The 19,612-nt window shown below is 35.1% G+C and overlaps 2 protein-coding genes across 3 annotated transcripts; both read right to left on the reverse strand.

Annotated features, from left to right (window-relative positions):
* Nucleotides 1-218: 218 nt before the first annotated feature.
* On the reverse strand, nucleotides 219-9,373 carry LOC114394911 (WD repeat-containing protein 26 homolog). 2 transcript variants are annotated; one of them, XM_028356594.1, is made up of 5 exons: nucleotides 8,977-9,371; nucleotides 7,688-8,589; nucleotides 3,568-3,669; nucleotides 908-1,537; nucleotides 219-591 (listed from the first exon to the last, which is right to left on the reverse strand). In XM_028356594.1, exons 2-5 carry the CDS (start codon nucleotides 8,474-8,476, stop codon nucleotides 370-372), a joined length of 1,743 nt encoding a protein of 580 aa, XP_028212395.1. In that variant the 5' UTR covers nucleotides 8,477-8,589; nucleotides 8,977-9,371; the 3' UTR covers nucleotides 219-369. The 2 variants fall into 2 exon arrangements, with proteins under 2 accessions (XP_028212395.1, XP_028212396.1); XM_028356595.1 differs by lacking the exon at nucleotides 3,568-3,669 and having other exon boundaries at nucleotides 8,977-9,373.
* A 5,468-nt stretch (nucleotides 9,374-14,841) lies between these two features.
* On the reverse strand, nucleotides 14,842-17,664 carry LOC114396463 (oxygen-evolving enhancer protein 2, chloroplastic-like). The gene is made up of 4 exons (XM_028358444.1): nucleotides 17,250-17,664; nucleotides 16,028-16,260; nucleotides 15,815-15,865; nucleotides 14,842-15,424 (listed from the first exon to the last, which is right to left on the reverse strand). The coding sequence occupies exons 1-4, from the start codon at nucleotides 17,500-17,502 to the stop codon at nucleotides 15,164-15,166; spliced, it is 798 nt and encodes a 265-aa protein (XP_028214245.1). The 5' UTR covers nucleotides 17,503-17,664; the 3' UTR covers nucleotides 14,842-15,163.
* Between the last annotated feature and the right edge of the window lie 1,948 nt (nucleotides 17,665-19,612).

Genomic DNA, 19,612 nt, shown 5'->3' on the forward strand with positions numbered 1-19,612 from the left:
GCAAAATTGAATATTAATCATAAGGGGGTAAAAATGCAATTGACCTAAAAATCTATAAGAAACTATTAACACATGCATGCGGATCCCGCAAAAGCAATCTTGCAAAAATAAAACAACTGCTACTAGCCTAGTCATTGAATCTGCAGGATGTAAACAGTAAACCCCATACTTGAATCAATTAATCAAACTAAGGGAAAAGAAAGATAAGTCAAACACGCTTAAAATGAAACAAGAATTTATTTTGAAATTGATGAAAAGTCACATGCATGTTTTGGTATGAATGTCGTCTACTTGTGATATTGAAGGTATTTACACGTACAATTGCAATGTTAAAAAAAAGAAATGGAATTGGAAACAGTTTGCGTAGGTTCATCTAAGTTCTCCCCCATTGCAGTAATGGACGCCATTGGTGCGTACATTAGGGTACTTTACATTCAGGCGCTTTAGGCCCCATATCCGAATTGTCCGGTCATCACTGGCGGAAGCTAACATGTGTGGGTTAGCTGGATTCCAGCTCACACAGTTAACTGCTCCAGAATGACCAGGCAATGCCTCTACTAAATCCCCTGAGCTTCTGTGCCATATGTAAACCTAACAAAAAAAGACAAACCCATTAAAAACAAAATTTGGCTTTTGTCCGACTTTTGTCCACAGTACGAGAAAAGGAAAAACATGACAATGGATTCAGTGCAATCGGTTTTTGATGCAGTCAGCACATTCGTAAGTGTTGGATGAAGATCAGAAGACTCAGATCTAGAATTCATGTTTTAAATCTGAATTTCTGACTGCATAGAAAAACAACTGCAGAGAAACTAATCCGAAAATCAACCACCTACAAGATAACATCAAAATGAAAAATAAATTGATAAAAATGATGTATTTGTACATAGGGATTTAAAATTAATACCTGAGAATCCTCACTACCACTAGCAATAAAAGATTGCTTAAGACCACCAAGGCAAGATCTGATAACGAACCGGGTGCGTTTGTGACTTCTGTACTTTCCGACAAGTTTAGGATCACCTTCTATATTCCAAAGATGTATTTCTTGGTTCAAAAGATTAACCAACAAGAGTCTGCTATCCTTTGACAAAGAGAAGGAAGTTATTGTCTGGTCCTCATCAATATATCTCTCATCCCCCGTTTCTTTGTTGAAGTACAGTATTGCATTGTCTTTACAAATACTCAGCATGTGTTCCCCATCACCTGTTATTTCCAAATCAGAAATCTTTAGGGTTCTTTGTCCTTTCCAAGATTCCACTTCTTTCCCATCTAAATCCCACATGCAAATGCTCTTGTCACTAAGGCCAGAAAGTATATATTTCCCACTTGGAAACCATGCACAGGAGATGAGGCCAGGACCATTTTTTTCATAAACTTGCAGGCACGTACCGGTGGAGACATCCCAACGCCTAACAGCCTCCTCCACACCACATGTGAGGAGCTCTTGGTCATTAGGACTCCATGAAACAGAAGAAACAGATTTCTGGTGACCAGACAATTTATGCTTGATAGACAGTTCACCATTCATGTCAACCTATTAAAAGAAAAGGCAAAAAGCACAAAATGTGAAACCTAATGTGCAAGTTTTAAGTACATTTAGTTTGTTTATGTGTGGGGGGGCATTGACCAATGTTTACAGAAGCATGATGTACACATGAAGCACCTAAATAGATAATTCCTACCAACAAATCACATAGTCAAGTAATGGCATCATCATTAATAGAATGTGTCAAAAGACTCAAAACAATTACTTAACTTTCAACAGGGTTTGGCCTTAGTAAGGACAAAGGAGTGCTTTACAGTGGTATATTACTCAAATAATTTGAAATAACAAATTTATCAATGTCAGGTAGCTGTGCGTAGTGGCCAACTGTGAAAACGCTATAGCAGGATAGCCATTATTCTAAATATTATTTTATAAACTAATTATTTATACCACACATACTCAACCAAAAATAACTAAATTCGTGCAAACTATTAAGTCACAGTTTTCACAGACAATCACCATCATGGAGCTATAAGAACATAGTAATGAAGTCAAAGAATGAGAGATGATGGTGATATTAAAAGGAAAAGGAGCATAAAAAATTAGGTAAAATTTAGCAGAATGTGAACTACGATGGTTACAGGAAGATAGAACAGAACACAAAGTGGAGGTAACTTTTTGTGGAATCATCTGGGAAGAAATGTTTCAAATCCTATTTATATGTAGAAATGTATCTTGTATTGTATCCTAGATATTTTAAGAATATTTGTATTCTCATATTGAATATGTATTGTATCTAATACACACATAATATCTATGCATCATAGGTTGTCAATGTAACCGCCATAGATGTTCATGTAACTTCTTTGGAAGCTGCGGCAAACGAGTAGAGGGAGAAGACCAGGCAGAGACATGAATCGAAACAGTGAATGGTGTAGGAATTGCAACAGATAAAGTCACACCTGTTGGAAGCATTGTCTAGAGCTAAGGGAGGGCTACAGAATGATTTGAAAAGTGAAAATTGAATGGCTCATTCAATGGAGCAGCAAACCTGTTGAAGAAGCTACATGGGAAGAGGCCTTTACCATGTCAGCCTTGAGAACAAGGCTTTAAACAAAAGGGAAACGCTAGGGCAGGGAATTTAGAAACCCAATCAAAGCAAAACAGGACATGAGGTGGTAAAACTCATTCATGAGATTTTGCAAGTATATACTAAAAGGGGTAGGAAGGGAAATTCTAGTAGGCTGAGCTGTCACAGCTAGCTATGGGAAAGGGGACTGTCAAGTGTAAACCTGTAGAGATTGGAGGAAGAGTCAGTTTTGCATTCTGTTATTTTCTTATGGCTGCAAACTGGGCAGTTGTGCTTTGCATTCTCTAAAGGAGCTAGTCTCTGGGATTATATTATAAGGGGGTAGTACATATTTCATATGGGTAAATAATACATATACCATTACCATTTCAAATTGTTAGTCTCTTACTAAAATGGTTCCATTTAATAAAAATTCAGAGGTGGCAAAGACCCACGGGCATTCCTTTCCAACCACAAATGACAAAACCCCATAAACAGTACATTGTCACAAGATTTTATTTCCCTTTGACTGGATGAAAAAAGTAGGACACACAGTGATCACCATCTATACATTAAAAAATCCAATGTTTTTCCATTTGTCTTTTTTCCCTTTTAGATAGAAATTAATTTGGTCTACCTTCTCTGTGCTCTGGTTTTCACTATACCTGTAGACTACACTCAATCTTAACCACCAGAAGTTGTATCTTTGACATGATTTACTGTCTTTAAACACATCATACAGTGTTAGGGTTATGCTCTTTCACTATTTTTCAATGAAACATGACCTACATGTTGCAAAAGTAAAGAACAAGGTATGATAGAATTGAACATTGTTGAACTTGGGATAATGCTGATGGATGCAGATATCTTTCCCAGTTATAAAAGGAACAGTCCACATCATCATATTCTATTTGTGTGTGACATGAATAAAATATCACAAATGATCTGTGCATTGAGGATCTGATGATAAAAATAGAACAGAAGCATATGTTTCACCATCAGATATTACCTCCCAAATGATTGCAGATCGATCATTTGATGCTGAAGCTAAATATTTCCCATTATGCGAAAATTGTACATACCAAACTTCATCATCGTGTGCTTCTAATATCTGTCAGAATATTTATAGGAAAAGAAAATAAAATCAGAACATAGATGTCTTGTATGCCATAGAAAGTAAATGCAGGATGTTCATTGTATAAACAAAAAATTCTGTGGACAAAAGTTTGAGGAATCCAGTGGTAGCTTGTTTGTGAATTGTGATCAATGTTATCAATGGCAGATGGCGGAACATGGCAGAAGGCCGAAATTCCGCCATATAACATTGTAGATTGCACCTTATGGTGCCACCAAGGCAAACCTCTTCACAAATTGCCTATGGCGGTTGACAAAAAATCCGCCACGCCATTCCACCATGGCAGTGCCATGGTCACTATTTAACAACACTAGTTCTGACTTCTGACTCAGAAAGTGTGAGGATTAACTTCGAAAAGTAATTCATTAGTGCAGCAGGCTTTGACAATGCAAAAGCTCATGTCCTAGACTTGTCATCAGTGTTATTTTACTATTGATATGTTTCCAACTTCCAATTGGTTTTGTCCCTAGACAATAAAAAAAATTCAGATTCTTCTCTTTTTCATCCCACCCAATTTATACATATCTGAACCATAGGTGGAGAATTCGATCCATTCTATTTTCCTACTTTCATTGCTTCCATTCTCATTCCCCTCTCAATTTGTTCCACCCCAAAAAGTATGATGTTAATGCACAATCTTTCCACCCTAATACAATATGTCCTCTCCAATATTTAATGCAGGAATGAGAGTATCTAGGCACCGCTTAATGGAAATTACCTATTGTCGTATGCTGCCACAACAGCTATGGTCAGACTTTTTTTCTTCACGAAGAAATCATATTATAGTAAAAGCAAAGAAAGAGAGAGGATAAGATACCCTCCTAATCAGAGAGTAAAGGAAGCCAACAGGAAAACAAAGCTTTTCAATCTCTACAAATCAGTAACAGATATTCCTCCAGTGTTTAAACCACTATGAAGCCATAAACAAAATTCTATCACATAACATTTGTAATAAGTGCTCTGCTTACTCCAGTGATACTCTCAAAAAGTTCCAAAAGCATGGTATCAATGTTCATATAAATCACATCCTTTTTAATAGGATATATTAAAAAATATATTTTTTTACAGTTCTGAATTTCTTATCACACAACAACACAATATTAATGAAAACATTGCAAATCTTTCATGCATGTGGCAACCAGGGGGAGGAGGGATCCTTCTCTTTCCCTTTACTCCATCAACAGTCCTAAATTTCTAAAGCACACAAATCCTATCTGCTGACTACCCTTGGGAAAACACTTACTATAGAGTAGCCAATTTATTTTAGAAAACACTTGTTAGATAGAAGGAAGAGTCATTTTCCTTTCAACAATTGGTCTTTGGAAGTGCATAAAAAGATGTTGGTGTCCATTCCCATCTTAAGCAAATGGACACAGAGCAGTACATCAAATGGTATATATCCCCAGAGAAGTACGTCCAAAGCTCCATACTCCTCAAGCCTAAGGACATAAATTTGTCTCCAACCATTGTTGATGAAGATCAAAAAGCAAACTCTCAGTAAACCTCATTAGTGACGTGACTCTTCACTAAAAAATTCTCAAGGAGTCCCCCATATCACCAATCAGTCAATCAATCAACAAAGTCATGAACGTACATAAGATAACAGAATAATGCCCATCATCTGTCCAACATCTCATAGATCAACAACACGTGTACACTCTTTAGCTTCTATTTAATAAGAACTTATGGAGTGCTGGATGCTTGATGCCTTATATTCAATAATTGTAACCAATACTATTTAATAAGAACTTATGGACTGCTGGATGCTTGATGCACTTTGAAAATCATACCAGCTTCATTTTGGAAATACACTCCACAAAGTTATTTATTTAAACAAGCATAAAACTTCAAGACCTTACATACCATCAGTGTTATTAATGGAAGATGGTGGAACAATGGCAGAAGGCCAAAATTCCACCATATAGCGTCACCATAGCAGTCCTCCCTTCACAAATTGCCTATGGCGGTTGGAAAAAATCCATCGACGCCATGACTGCTATTTAACAACATTGCATACCATCATGTAGCTACAACAGAAACAACAACCAAGCCCTTTCCCACTTGGTGCGGTTGGCTATGTGGATCAAACAACACCATAATGTTTATCAAATCATTTCTATTAACAAACGATTGACTTCTAAATCCTTCTTAATGACCTATAGTTCTTCTGAGTTTCCTTCGTACTCTAGCAATTAGGCTACTCTTTGATAATTGGGGCTTCTACCAGTCTTCACACATGCCCAAACCACCAATGATGATCTTCTTCCTTCTTTTCTACCATAAGTGCTACCCCGGGCTTCACTTCTAATGATATTCATTCTTCATTGTCATATTGGCTACATTAAGTTTATTCTTTTGTTAGCTTTTTATCACCCAACATTCAATTCCATACAACATTGCAAGTATTATTGCTATAAAGTAAAATTTTCCTCAAGTTTGAGTAGTACCTTTTTTATCATAGATAACATCCGAAACACTTCCATTTTCCCACCCTGCTTGAATCCTATGATTTACAAAATTACATCTCCCTCTTTCTCCATTATTTTCTATGATGGACCCAAGATACTTAAATTGTGACTTACTACCTTATCATATGTAATAGCCTCCAATCAATTCTAAGTTAGGATTAGTTCACTCTTCGCTAAATTTATATTTCATATACTCCAACTTTTACTTAAACAAAATCAAGGTAAAAAGATAGGGGCCAAGGTTAAACCCTGGTGCAGTCCTATAGTTATCGGAAAATCTATCTCATCCTTATTTATGACTTATTTGGATTTATCTTATGACATGAGCACTGGTGCTAGTCTTTGGAGAGTTTATGATATGTTCATAAAGCCATAAACTGTTTCCAACTTCTTTCAATAAACTTTACCGGACAACTCATGAAAACAGCTTACAGCTTCTATGAAAACAGCTTAATCCTATTTCCTCTTTGATTATAAAAACAATTTATACATAAGTACATACAAAATAAGTATTTATTCAATAAGTCCTTAAGTCGTTTATGCAAGCAGGCCTTAAGTTATGGTAAGAATGTGTGATTGTTCGTAGCAATATAGGAATTATTTCAATTAGGGAACAATTACCTACATTTACAGATATATAAGTCAACATACACAAAATGAAAACAAGGTACAGAAAAGTTGAGGTTAAGGCTGAGAGCTTAAACAACAGATGCACACGTGACTAGAAGAGTCTTTAAATTAGAAGGATATAAGAGTAATAAGAATGAGAAAATATTGGACATAATACAATACAATAGAATATTCTGGAAATATAGTTGAATCTATAAGCAAACCAGGGTAACCAGAACCCAATATGAATGTTGTTCAAGTAATTCAATATCAATGAGAGAAACAGAAATTCTAGAACTAAAGTAAGCTCTAGCACAGCACCCAAAAGCCGAACGATAGAGAAGCTTCACATTTCCAAGTAAAGCTCATGCTGCATTTCTAGTACAAAATGGCTTTATATCTTTTATGATAAAAGATCAGCATCTTTGACAATTAGCATGAAACTACTATCAACAAATGTTATTTGGTGGTCCCTCTACAAAAATTTTCTCATCAATATGCTTCATCATCTATGCAGGGGCAAAAGAAAAAAATAATCCACATTGAGTATATACAATAATCATAGCCATTTGCCAGATGCAAAACTAATATTCACAGAATTTAGTACTTCAAAACATCACTCCATGATTAAGTACAACTATTGAGTACAACAAGAAAAAACAAACTGTTAAATATCCATATAGTGGCTTCACATCCCCAAAAGAAAAAGAATGAAAAAAAAAAGTGAAGGAACAAGAATAAGTAAACCACCATAGTGTTCCACCTAGCAAAAAGGATGATGTTGCCACTACTGACTAACGAGTAACAAGAAACCAATAGAGATTATGAAGAAAATTACGGTCAGTTTAAAAGTATAAAGGTCAAATATAAAGGTTACCATATAAACCTCACACCAAAGAGACATAACGTTTTCTAACCTGTGATGTCCTAGAAGGTATCTGAGTTTTTCCACAGTGATGATCTGAATATAATGACATCTCTTTATCCAATGAGTTGTGAAACAGGCAAGCCTCACGTTGCAAGACAAGGGCCTGTTCAACTAGATGTTCCAATCTCTTTTCAGGTATCAATACTGTTGGGGGAAGCAGTTTTTGCAATTCCTCAAGTAGTTTTGACCGAGACCTCACCAGTACAATATCTCGCTTAGAAGAACCAACCTGGCCACATGGAGAAAGCATCCGGGAAGAAAGTTCACGAATTCTACTACTATCAGAACAAAGTGGTGTAATCTCAGTCCTCAATGTCTTCAATGCATCCATGACCTTTTCCCCATCCAGAAGCTCAAAAAACTTCTGCTCCAATATCAAAAACGAAGCTGCCTGGACAACATTTTCATCTGCTAGACCAATTTTATTCAATGTGACTATGCTCTCATCCCAATGCCCATCAAGTATTTGCTGCATAAACAGATTCACCACGGACGAGTGCAAAGGTATGCCAGACTCCTCCTCTAGGCGTACCCCACTCTTCTTGTAACCAAGCGAATACAATGCCTTCGTGATTATCCTAACAAATTCCTCCCGTTTTATAACCCCTTTGGAACCAATAACTTCGCCGTCCCCTTCAGATGACAGGGGCCGAGCCATCAAGTCACTAGAAGAGCCTCCAACAGGCTCCCCGGACGAACCGTTCGAGAGACCAACTAATCCTTTAGAGGATAATTTCATGCGTTTCAGAGCTGGTGCTTCATCCTCCACACCTCCCATGAAAAGCACACCTCAGCCCATCTATAACAATTTTCCACCAGTGAGCCAAAAAAACCCGTACTACAAGATTCCAACAACAAATGCCTCTGAAAAAAACCGCAAGGCACAAACTTCTGCGCACAGAAAAGCACCAATAAATAACGAAACACCATAAAACTCGTCACAAGAACCACAAATCAAAACAGCAAAACCAAATTCCTCGAACTGAATCAACAATTAACCATAATCCGCAACAAAAACAATAACATACCTATATTTCCCTAAACAACACAACAGTTACACCAGATTCTAATCCCCAAACACAAAACCGACGCTAAACCGCGAACGCTCACACCGTAAACGCTAATGAACTAAGAAATCAGGAACACGAAAATCTACTTTTACAAACAAGAATCAGAAAATGAACCGAACATAGAGAAACGCAACAATCGACAACAAAAACCGCAGATCCACGAACTGAAGCAACGGAAGAACGCGGCGATGATGATCCACCGACTTACCGGAGAAGCAAGAGCAGCGATCTGAAGTTCGCCGGCGACGATGAGCGATCGCCGGTGGAGCACCGCCGATTCCTCCTTCCGCGTGTTTCTTCGTTCTACGCTTCACCGCTTCTTCTCCTTCTTCCCTTTTCTTCGTTTGTTCTTTCTTTCTCTCTGCAGTTACCGAAGCACAGACGAAGAAAGAGATTGTGTTGTATGTGGATATCTCTTTATATAGAGAAATTTTTCATCGCTTATTCCTGAATTTCTCTATTTTTCTATTTTCTCTTTTTTCTTTCTTTCTAATTCTCTAATCTAATCTATTTGCTTCTTCTGCTCTTCCTCTCACCTCGCCGCATTACATTACCCTTTGTTTGCTATTGTCTTTGTGGTTCTTTTTTTCCAATTATTTGGGCTTTGTGGTTTGGTATGTACCTAGCTTCCTTCCTACTTAATTCAACTATTGCATTTTTGTTTTTCCTTTATAACATTCTTGTTAGATGCATTTTATATATTTCCATCAATCAACACAAATTGAATATTCATATATAAATTGTCACAAAATATTATTCATACACAAATGTTGTTGTGCTCGAAAATAGTACATACATGCACTAACCCTTTTGAATCTATTGTATCTCACTCGCATCGTAAAGCGTTTCCTTTTCAATCTCAACATATATTTCTTACAACAACAACAATTATATATATATATATATATATATATATATATAAAATATAATATAATATTAATAATTAGGTATCTAGATGAAGACTTGTAATAATACACAATGCATATTTAATCTAGGAAATAAAAATTAATCGAAAGCCATAGAAATGCTATTCTTATCATCATATCTATTAATTAGAATAATACATGATAGACCAATTTTTGTGACTAAGAATTCAAAAATAATTTTTTTTACACCCGAAAACCTATTTGATCTCAAAGAGGGATAAAAGAGAAAAAAATATAAGTATAATTATAATAGATGATAAAAGAAAGAGATTAAAAAAATGGTGATTATTAATTAAGTGTTTGGAAAAAAAAAGTAAGGTGTTAAAAAATCATGGTTTATGAGAATTTTTGTCATTGTTATCCTTAAAGGTTAACCCCACCTATCATGTTTTCGTAAATGGTGGTTAATACAAAGATTATTACAACGTTCATATATATATATATATATATATATATATATATATATATATATATATATATATATATATATATAGTGTTCAGCAATCAAACAATTATAGACTTGCTTTCATATATTGATATTTTTTCAACATTTATGTGCACTTAGCTTTAATGGGTAGCAATTCAAATGAAGAATTAGACATGAGCGAATCAGAGAAGGGAGACTACACAAAGAAGTTATATAATCAACTAAAAGTTGGGAAATACAAGATCATAAAGAACACAAACAATACCTTCAAATGCCTTTTTTTAGTGAAGACAAGAAAAAGTAGGCATTTCAGTTCAAAGTCCTTCTTGAACATGCCTCTGGAATAGGTATAGGTTCATCGAAAAGAAGGATTAAAGTAAAAGCAAAACACCTTGCATTGGCAAGGTATATGACAAAGGACCTTAGCAACAAATTGGATATTAGTAACTCATCACTAGCCAAGTTTCATGAGGTTGAAATAGCCATTGAACAATCCCAACCCATATGAAAGGTTTGTTTGGCCTTGGACTATGATTGTAGCAAACATATTTGGGAATAAAAAGAATGAACCAAAAGATTATGATAGAAAGCATTGGTTGAGAAAGTTTGAACTATATAAACCTAAAGATGTTCCTATTTTGCATAGTGGAGAGAATAGTAGAAGGTATGCTTGGTTGAAATTTGCCACATAATGTAACCAATTCCAGAACAACGTACCCTATAGGATCCTTTACACTATGCAAAATATGAGCCTTTTTGGGATTTTATAGTTCAAAATTTCTCAACCAATGCTTGCTATCACAGTCTTCAGGTTCATGCTTTAGCTTCTCGAATATGTTTTCTATAATCACAATCCAAGGCCAAACAAACATTTCATCATAGCTTGCAATGGCTTTCTCTAATTCATTAGGCTTGGCTTGTGAGTTACTATTATCCAATTCATTGACGAGGTCCCTTTTCAAATACTTTGCCAATGCAAGGTGCTTTGCCTTTACCTTAATCCTTCTTTTGGATGAGCATGTGGCAATTCCAGAGGCATGTTTAAGAAGGACTATGAATTGAAATGCCTACTTTTTCTTTCTTTCACAAAAAAGGCATATGAAGGTGTTGTTTGCATTCTTCTTGATCTTGTATTTACCAATTTTGAGTTGATTATACGACTTCTCTTTGTAGTCTTCCTTCTCTAATTCACTTATTATTAACATCCATTTTCTCCCGTTCATCATCTATATCTACAACTTGTTTGAACTTGAGAGAATGTTTATCATTAAACACAACATGCATGCTTTCCTCCATAACTTGAGTTCTAAGATTATAAACTTTGTAACCTTTAGAAGTAAGCGATTAACCAACAAAAAATGCTTTATCTGATTTTGAATCAAATTTTCCAAGATTTTCTTTATTATTCAAAGTAAAGCATTCCCATCCAAAGACAAGAAAATAACAAATGTTTGGTTTTCTCCCCTTTCACAAATCATATAGAGTCTTGTTCAAAATACTTTTGATTGATACTTTGTACAAAATGTATCAAGAAATGTTTGTAGCTTTTGCCCAAAAATATTTTTCAATGCCAAAGTCATTCAAAAGTGTTCTACCCATTTCTTGTAAGGTTCTATTTTTTCTTTCTATTATACCATTCTGTTGTGGAGTCCTAGGACATGAGAAGTTATATGAGATACCTTGCTCAACAAAGAAAGTTCTAAAAGATGAATGATAATTATCTTATATCCCTACATTTTGCAGTAGTTTAGTGGCAATTATGTGATATCTTTCATGCTTTTGAGCTTTGTCTATGTTCATTTTAGTTGAGTTTTTAATAAAAGCTTTGTTGAGTTATGATTTTTTTTTCTGATCATGGTATTGGTATGAAGTAGCCATCACCAGAAGCCATGACTAATCTTCATTGGAGATTGTTAGCACACCTAAGGTGGGTATCCTCCTACTAACATGATTTATTCCATATCTAAGAGTCAACCATGATTTGAACCCTGAACCACTTAATTAAGGGACACAAGTCTCTACTACTTGTGCTAACTATTGTTGGTCTTTAATTAAGGTTTTTAGTTTATACTCTTTTACGCTTGATCTTTGGGTTATTTTCTCGTGACTGTAGGAACTCTATTGAAGCTTGGAGCGAGCAATGAAGATGTTCTGAGAGTGATTTGATGTGTTAAGCATAATTTGAGTTAAAGTTCGTAACTTGGGAGATCTTACAGAGGTAAAAAAGCTTGTTGGAAGTCTTGGGAACTTCACACACCCTATGCAAGTTCAACTTTACTAAAAAATTTGAACTACGAAAATTTGCACCTTGTGCAAAAATCTACACCTTATGTGTCATACCTTAATTTCGTCTGGGGACTATCATTCATGGATATCTTGATTCTCGCTAGTCGAATTGAGTTGTTCGACACCAGTTACCACGCAAAACGAAAGATCATTCGATGTTTTGGTTAAGGATGTGAAAAATACCCAAGGGGAGGGGCAAAAAGGTCCTTTCAGACATTTTTCTAGGCCCAGGCTAGCCTTTGGCTCGCCTGGGCCCCCAAATAGCTTAGGGGTGAAGAGCTCTAGCTCGCCTGGGCAAGCTGCAAGACCACCAAGCCTCCTCATTTCCTATAAATAGGCGTGAGGGAGGCTGAGGAAAGGGGTTGGACCTTCAGTGTTAAGAGAAATTGGAGAGAAATTAGAGAGAAAAAGAAGAAGAAAGAATAGAAAAACAAGGTCGAGGCGCTACTGAATTGCGACCGTAATTGACTTCTACATTATTTTTCGTTCGATGTTCTTCGTTTGTCATCCGGTTAGTATTTGTTTTAAGGATTTGGATATGGTTTATGCACCCTTAGGGGTCCTCTTTGTTGCTTTGCGCATCTTCATCTTGTTCTTCTACCATCAGTAATCACTTTTCTCTTGTAAAGTAAGTTTCAATCGATCATTAATGTCGTAAATCATCTTTTTAAAGAGATTGAAAATTAATGAATAAAATTAAGATGAAATCAACATATAACTGAATTTTTGTTCAAAATATCACTTGAGATCGTTTCAAGGTTCAACGCCTCTTTTTTTCTTCACAACTAAAGTCAATCTTTCAAAAACATAAAATCAATTTAACACACAAACTTTCAGACTTAAAGAACTACGTAGGTCTAAATTCCTCATCGCACCTGAGGATACGTAGGAGTAAGGGCAACACCCTTGTCGACCCCAAAAAAAATATAAAAAAATATAAAAAGGGGAAATACACAATTTTGAAGTCATGTTTTGCACACTCGATTAAAGGCTGTTGTTCCTTGTGACGGGCGCGTGGGATGCTAATACCTTCCCCATGTGTAAACAACTCCCGAACCCTTATTTTCAAAATTTGCAGACCTTCGTCTTTTTTGGTTTTTCTAACACTTTCCTCGAATAAACATTGGTGGTGACTCCACTCATTTTTCTCCCTTGGAGACGAACGCCCTTTGGCTTTTTGCCCACACTCCCGCCGAAGGATAGGTTGCAACACTATGCATCAGATTCTTGCAAGAATTAAGTCCAAATTTCTCATTTTGTGTTCTTTAGGGCTTGAACCCTTATTGGCCCAGAGCTTTAAATAGAGATTTTAGGCTCTAGCTTAGGGTCACAAATTTTGTGCGTGAAAGAGAGACAAGAGTTCTAAGATAGATGTGATGTCTTTGGATGTGCTTGGATTCATTGTCCATTATTCCTCCATCAAAAGCTTATCCCCCATGGCTATGAGCAACTAAATTCTTCTCTTTCGTTGGAGTTTAATATAATTGGTCATACTTTCATGTAATTGTTACCTTGTTTCTATATAAAAAAAACATTATTATTGTTCTTCTATACCTAATGTTTGCTTTTGTCTTACTCTTTTGCATGATTATATTTATTCAATTGCAATTGGAAAATTCTTTTGAATTGCAAACCGGAGAGAACACCCAATAATTTTATGCCTAGAGATAAGGTAAAAAAGTTTGGGCATCAATAAACTTTTTTTCTTAATGCAGATTGTTTGGTTATGCTAACATAATTAAAAGATTTAGGTCTTTTCACTTAAGGAATTAAAGTTAAGATAAAATTGAGTGTTGATGATAATATAAGTTTAATTTAAATTGAATAGGAATTCGTAATGGTTTCATGTTATGAAGTCCAATAAAGTTAAACAATAGTGATTTCTCTCATTGATCATACTCCAATTCACTACACACACCAAGTATTTGATTAAATTCCGAAACCAAGTTTCTTTCCTTAAACTCATTAATTTTTATGCAATTATCTTTTATTTTGGTTACTAAATTTCTCAATTCTCTTAGCCTATTTAATTTACTAGAAATTACCCATTTATTACACAAGTTCCTATGGGGAACGATAACTTATTTATCATTGTGTTAGTTAAATTATTTGATACTCTTGCACAAATTCTAACAATGAATTTTTGAACTTTGAAAACATTTTAAATAAAAGATAATCATTATTTCAAAATAATTATTTTGACTCAGTTTGAAAACATTAAAAACTAGATTTAACATTTTAAAACATAAATAACCAAATTGAATATAATATAAAAACATATAGGACTAAGATTGTATTTTAACCCATTTTATTCCATGTGAGACGTGTTAACACCTACTTTGTACTTATTAGCTGCCATGTGATTATGCAACCTAATTACTGCTGCTCAATTTTCATGGAAGATAGCTATATCCCTTAGGATAGCATTTGCCCCTTAATAAAATAAAATTTTTAAAAATAAAAAATTTATTACAAAATATTCAAGCACTTTGCAAAAGGACCCTTGAGCCCTTTATAAACATAATGCTTCTTAATGGCTTATAGGAACTTAAAATGCTTAATCAAAGAGAGAAAAAGGGGGACAAGAGAGGAGGGTAAGTCCTTAGAAGACATGAAAAATTAAGAATCGAAGTGCTTACTCCAACCAACAGCCTCAAATAATGAAACTTGTGGACAAAAAGGGGCCACATAATTCAAGACATACACACCCCTTCAAGATGATTTACATGCAGAATAGCACTCCACTAATTAAGTTCTTAGGCAACACTGAAAGAACTTGCTGTGCTCTCCACAAATCTTCTCGCTCCCTTAAACCACCTCTTGTCTCCAGCTTGAGCCTTGCAAATGTATAGTTTGCCATCTTTCACTGTTGCTGTAATCAGCTGGTGCTTGCCACCTTCATCTCCATCAGCTGTCCTTGTCAACACAGTCAAACTGTAGTACTGTTTCCCATCAACGACAGGCGTTGAACTCTCCAAGATATTTGCAGTTGCCACAGCATTGGAATCAAAACCACCCTGAGAAATTAAAGTTCCGAAGCTGTTAGGATATGCAGGAATATTTGGTGCATTCTCGACGGTCAAACTCAAAAGTTATAGAATTTGTCAGAAAAACGTAATTTTTGGGATAAAATCGCTACTACACATGACATTTAGCAACATTTAGTCCCTCGTCAAGTCAAAATGAAGTATAGGGTCAAGGACAAAATCCACCACATTTCAGAAATTCAATGACTAAAACCTCAGTTTTTAAAATGTAGTAACAAAAACTAATTTTGACCAATTCTTGAGGAACCTTAAATACATTTTACTCTTAACTGCATTTGCCAAAAATGAAAAAAGAAAGCAGACAATTGTAAGTTTGAAAATGTATCTCATAATGCTACTCATAAATTCTGAATTAATTACCTCAGCATCAGTTTGGCCAAAGAAGGCTTGTTTTCCAAGCAAGTAATCCACCTACAAAAGGAAAAAAACCAAATCTTGAATTTCAGCCAGCAACTGCTGTCATTATCTTTAAACTTCATAGCCATATTCTTGAAAGTATTGTACACACGCTGGTTTATATTACGAACCTTCCTTATCAATCAGAAAACAAGATAAAATTTATAATAACTTTACCTGAGATAGGAATTCCTCAGGTGAACCATAGTCAGTGATGGACTTCTTGTCAGTTGCAGTGACCATGACAGCAACATTGCTGGTTGAATCAAAATTGTCCTCATATCTAAGAACCTGACCTGGGTACTCAACCTCTTTGCTTGGGTTCCACTTTGAGGGAATTGAGAGTTTGAATCCATTCCCATTGTATGAAAGGAAGTCTGTGTTTGTCTTTGGTTTTCCAAACACATTGGCTGCAAAAAAAAAAAAACAATAATAAAAAAGTTCTAATTTTCGAAGTACCCAAAAGTTTTGAGATAAAAAACCATTCTTTCGCCTTCACTTGACTGTATAAATTTTTGAGAAAGTTGGTTCATTGATATAGTATCAGAGATTCTATATAATCAAGTTATAAAAAAAAAATCTAATTCTCGCCAACCTCATTCTTTCAATTATAATTTCTGCAATATGTTTGAGTGGCCTTGTGCTTCAAAGCTTAAGGGCAATAAAAGCCACTATTGAAACGCTATCTAAACCTATGCAAATTTCTCGGTTTGGCACAATGATCACTCTACTTTTTTCATCTTTCAACTCTAACATGCAAGAATAGAATATGCACAAAACTAGCAGTAAACTGTGCAGAGAGTCAGACACTACTAGAAGCATTTCAATTAGAAACCAATGTATTGCAGTTATTTGGGCTCTCCGAGAACTTTCATGACACCCAAGAAAGTCTGATTTCCTTAAGAATTCTAAACACTAGCTTCACTGACTACTTAGTTCAAGAGAAATACTTGCAACACCCTTTCTAACATCATCAGATGAAATTTATGTGGGTCCCACTAAATATATGCATTTCCAATTAGGTGGCTTCAATTCGTAAACTTATAGAATTCACATAAGTTTTAACAAGTATTTTTTTCTGATTTTATCTGCAGAATCAAGTTGTGCATTCTCTCTTTAAACGAACAACAATAACAACAAAGCCTTATCCCACAAGAACCATTCAACACCATTCAGATCAGTTAAAAGACATTCTCTCTACAACAAATCTGTAAATTTCATCTCAATTCTAAATGTTAATACCAAGGTTTTTCAAATTTTGCATTCCAAAACAAAAGTTGCAGCCATATTAGCCATATTTGACCTCAATTTTCTGCACGATTGAGGTTCTGAATGAATATGAGTCATGCATGACAATCATCAGTTGGTCATCTAAAGAAGGGGCAAAAGGGTAAAATACCAGCTTCTCCATAGGCTGCATCAGCAGGTGCCACCTTAGAGCCAACAGCAGCAGCACCAATGAGCACAGTGAGGGCCAACCTGCGAGAGACAAGGCCAGTAGTAGTGTCCTCACCCTCTTGGACAGTAACCTGCTTCTGTGCTGCCTTGCAAACAATGTGGTTTGGTTTGGTGCTCACAACTAGGCGCTGTGTTGAAGCTCTAGCTGGAGTGGTGAGGGCGTGGTGGTGCAAAAAGCATTGTGTCGAGGCCATTGTGCTCAAAATCTTTGCCCTCTGGCCTGTGAATCAGACACTATAGTAGTAAGTAGCAGGTAAGTAGGCAAAGTGTTGTGTGTGGTGGACTTGGAAGTGGCTTTAGATGTGGGGTGGGTGATGTGGCAATGAAAATGTGGATGGCTGTGGATATTGCATTTGGAGGTGAATGATTGGTGGTAGAATTAGATTGGATTTGTGATGTGGGATAAGGGAGTTGGGGTTCTCATTGGCTCCACGTGGCTCCATGCTGTGTATTCTCTTTTTCGTCCAAAGGACATTTTTTCTTTTATGTAAAAAATTATGTAAATGTTAAATCCTGTAGAGCCGTTAAAATCATAGTTTAAAAATTCAACTAACCATTGATACTGAGATGGGTCACTAGTTGAATTGATCACTAGTGGAATCACTAGTTTAATAGTTGAATTGCATTAACCTATATAAAAAAACATAAAATATAAATATTAATTGTGTTATAAGTCTAATAATTAATCATGATAGTTTGGTAGTAAATTGATCCTAAATAAATTTTAGATCTTTGACTCAATTTTTGAATGTATCACATTTTTTTAATTTTCATTAAATTTTACATTTTTTAAAAAATAACTAATTTTGGTTTAACTAGTTTAGCCAAACCGCTTTACTGGTTCAACAAATCGGGTCACTAAACATGGCAACAAGGACACTCAGTGGAGGTTTTTGTTTATCCCGTCCTTGTCCTCAAATCTCATAACCACCCCCGCCTTCTAAAACCGACGGGGTTAAAAATTTACCCCTCGCACCCATTGGGGGTCGATTTTTCCTCGTCTCGTCCCACCCTCGAAATACAATTAAAATATCCTGTTAAAAATTTATATGTAAACAACAATCATAGCATAAATACAATTTTGGACAACAATGACATAAATCAAAGTGATAATTGTGGATACCAATCACAACATAAAAGATATAATTATCAATAACAAAAAATTAACATAAGTTTTAAACATTCAAAATAAGTTTCAAATATTCCACACAAGATTCAAACAAGTCTCAAATGTATGTAACTAGAATAAAATTCCAACATTAGATGTAGTGTTCATTCCTCTAAAATAAAACTAGCTACACTTCTAATTCTTCAATCAATGGAAGTACATGTATTCATTCCTCCAACTAGATAGTAAGGACACTTCCCATCATATCACTTGCATTATCACCTGTATAAACCATAAACCAAAATTTTAATATAAAGAAGAAATTAATCATTTAAAAATTTACATTCTTATATGGCATATACCTTCATCATCTGAAGCTATCTCATTAACCAAAGTTTCACTTTGTGCAAGAATTTTAGATTTCAAAATACTTGTATCAAATATAACATAATGTAATTAATTAGTTATTAAATTAGAAATAAATAGTTATTTAATAGGTTAATTAAACTAAGTATTCAAGACATTTTACAATCAATTTCAATACTCAATAACCAACTTCTAGTGCATATCAATGCCTCTAAAGTAGTCCAATGAAGTCGACTACAATGAGGACTTAAAATCTAGCCACCGATACTAAAAGCATATTCATAAGCTACTGTTGATACAGGAATAACTAAGACATCCTTTGCAATAGCTTGAAGTGTTGGATACTTGAGACCATTTGACCTCCATCACCACAAAATATTAAAACCAGTGGATCTTGGTAAAACATCCTCTTATAAATAATGATCAAAATCTATCTTAGCATGAGAATTTTTGGCCCTTATTTCCCTCGAAATTTACTTATCAAATTCACACAACTCATCACCTTCAACATTACCATCTTCAGGTATTGGAGATCTATGGAAGGAGTCACCATTCATCTTGAATTGATAATCAGAAACCAAGTCATAACACAACTGTCTAATCTTACTAACTTGAGCAAAACAATCATGTTCGTACAATTTTTCATAATAATATTGCAACAAATCCATTTTATACCTTGGATCCAAAACAGTAGCAACTCCCATTATATCATGAATCACAACCCAATATTTATCAAATTTGATCATCATCTTTTTTGCCATTTTATGAATTAGGAGAAATGACCTAGTGTTTGATTGCCAAGTTGATCTCACAAATCTTTGAAAAGTACA

Source organism: Glycine soja, chromosome 18 (assembly GCF_004193775.1).
Source record: "Glycine soja cultivar W05 chromosome 18, ASM419377v2, whole genome shotgun sequence".
Taxonomy (NCBI): Eukaryota; Viridiplantae; Streptophyta; class Magnoliopsida; order Fabales; family Fabaceae; genus Glycine; species Glycine soja.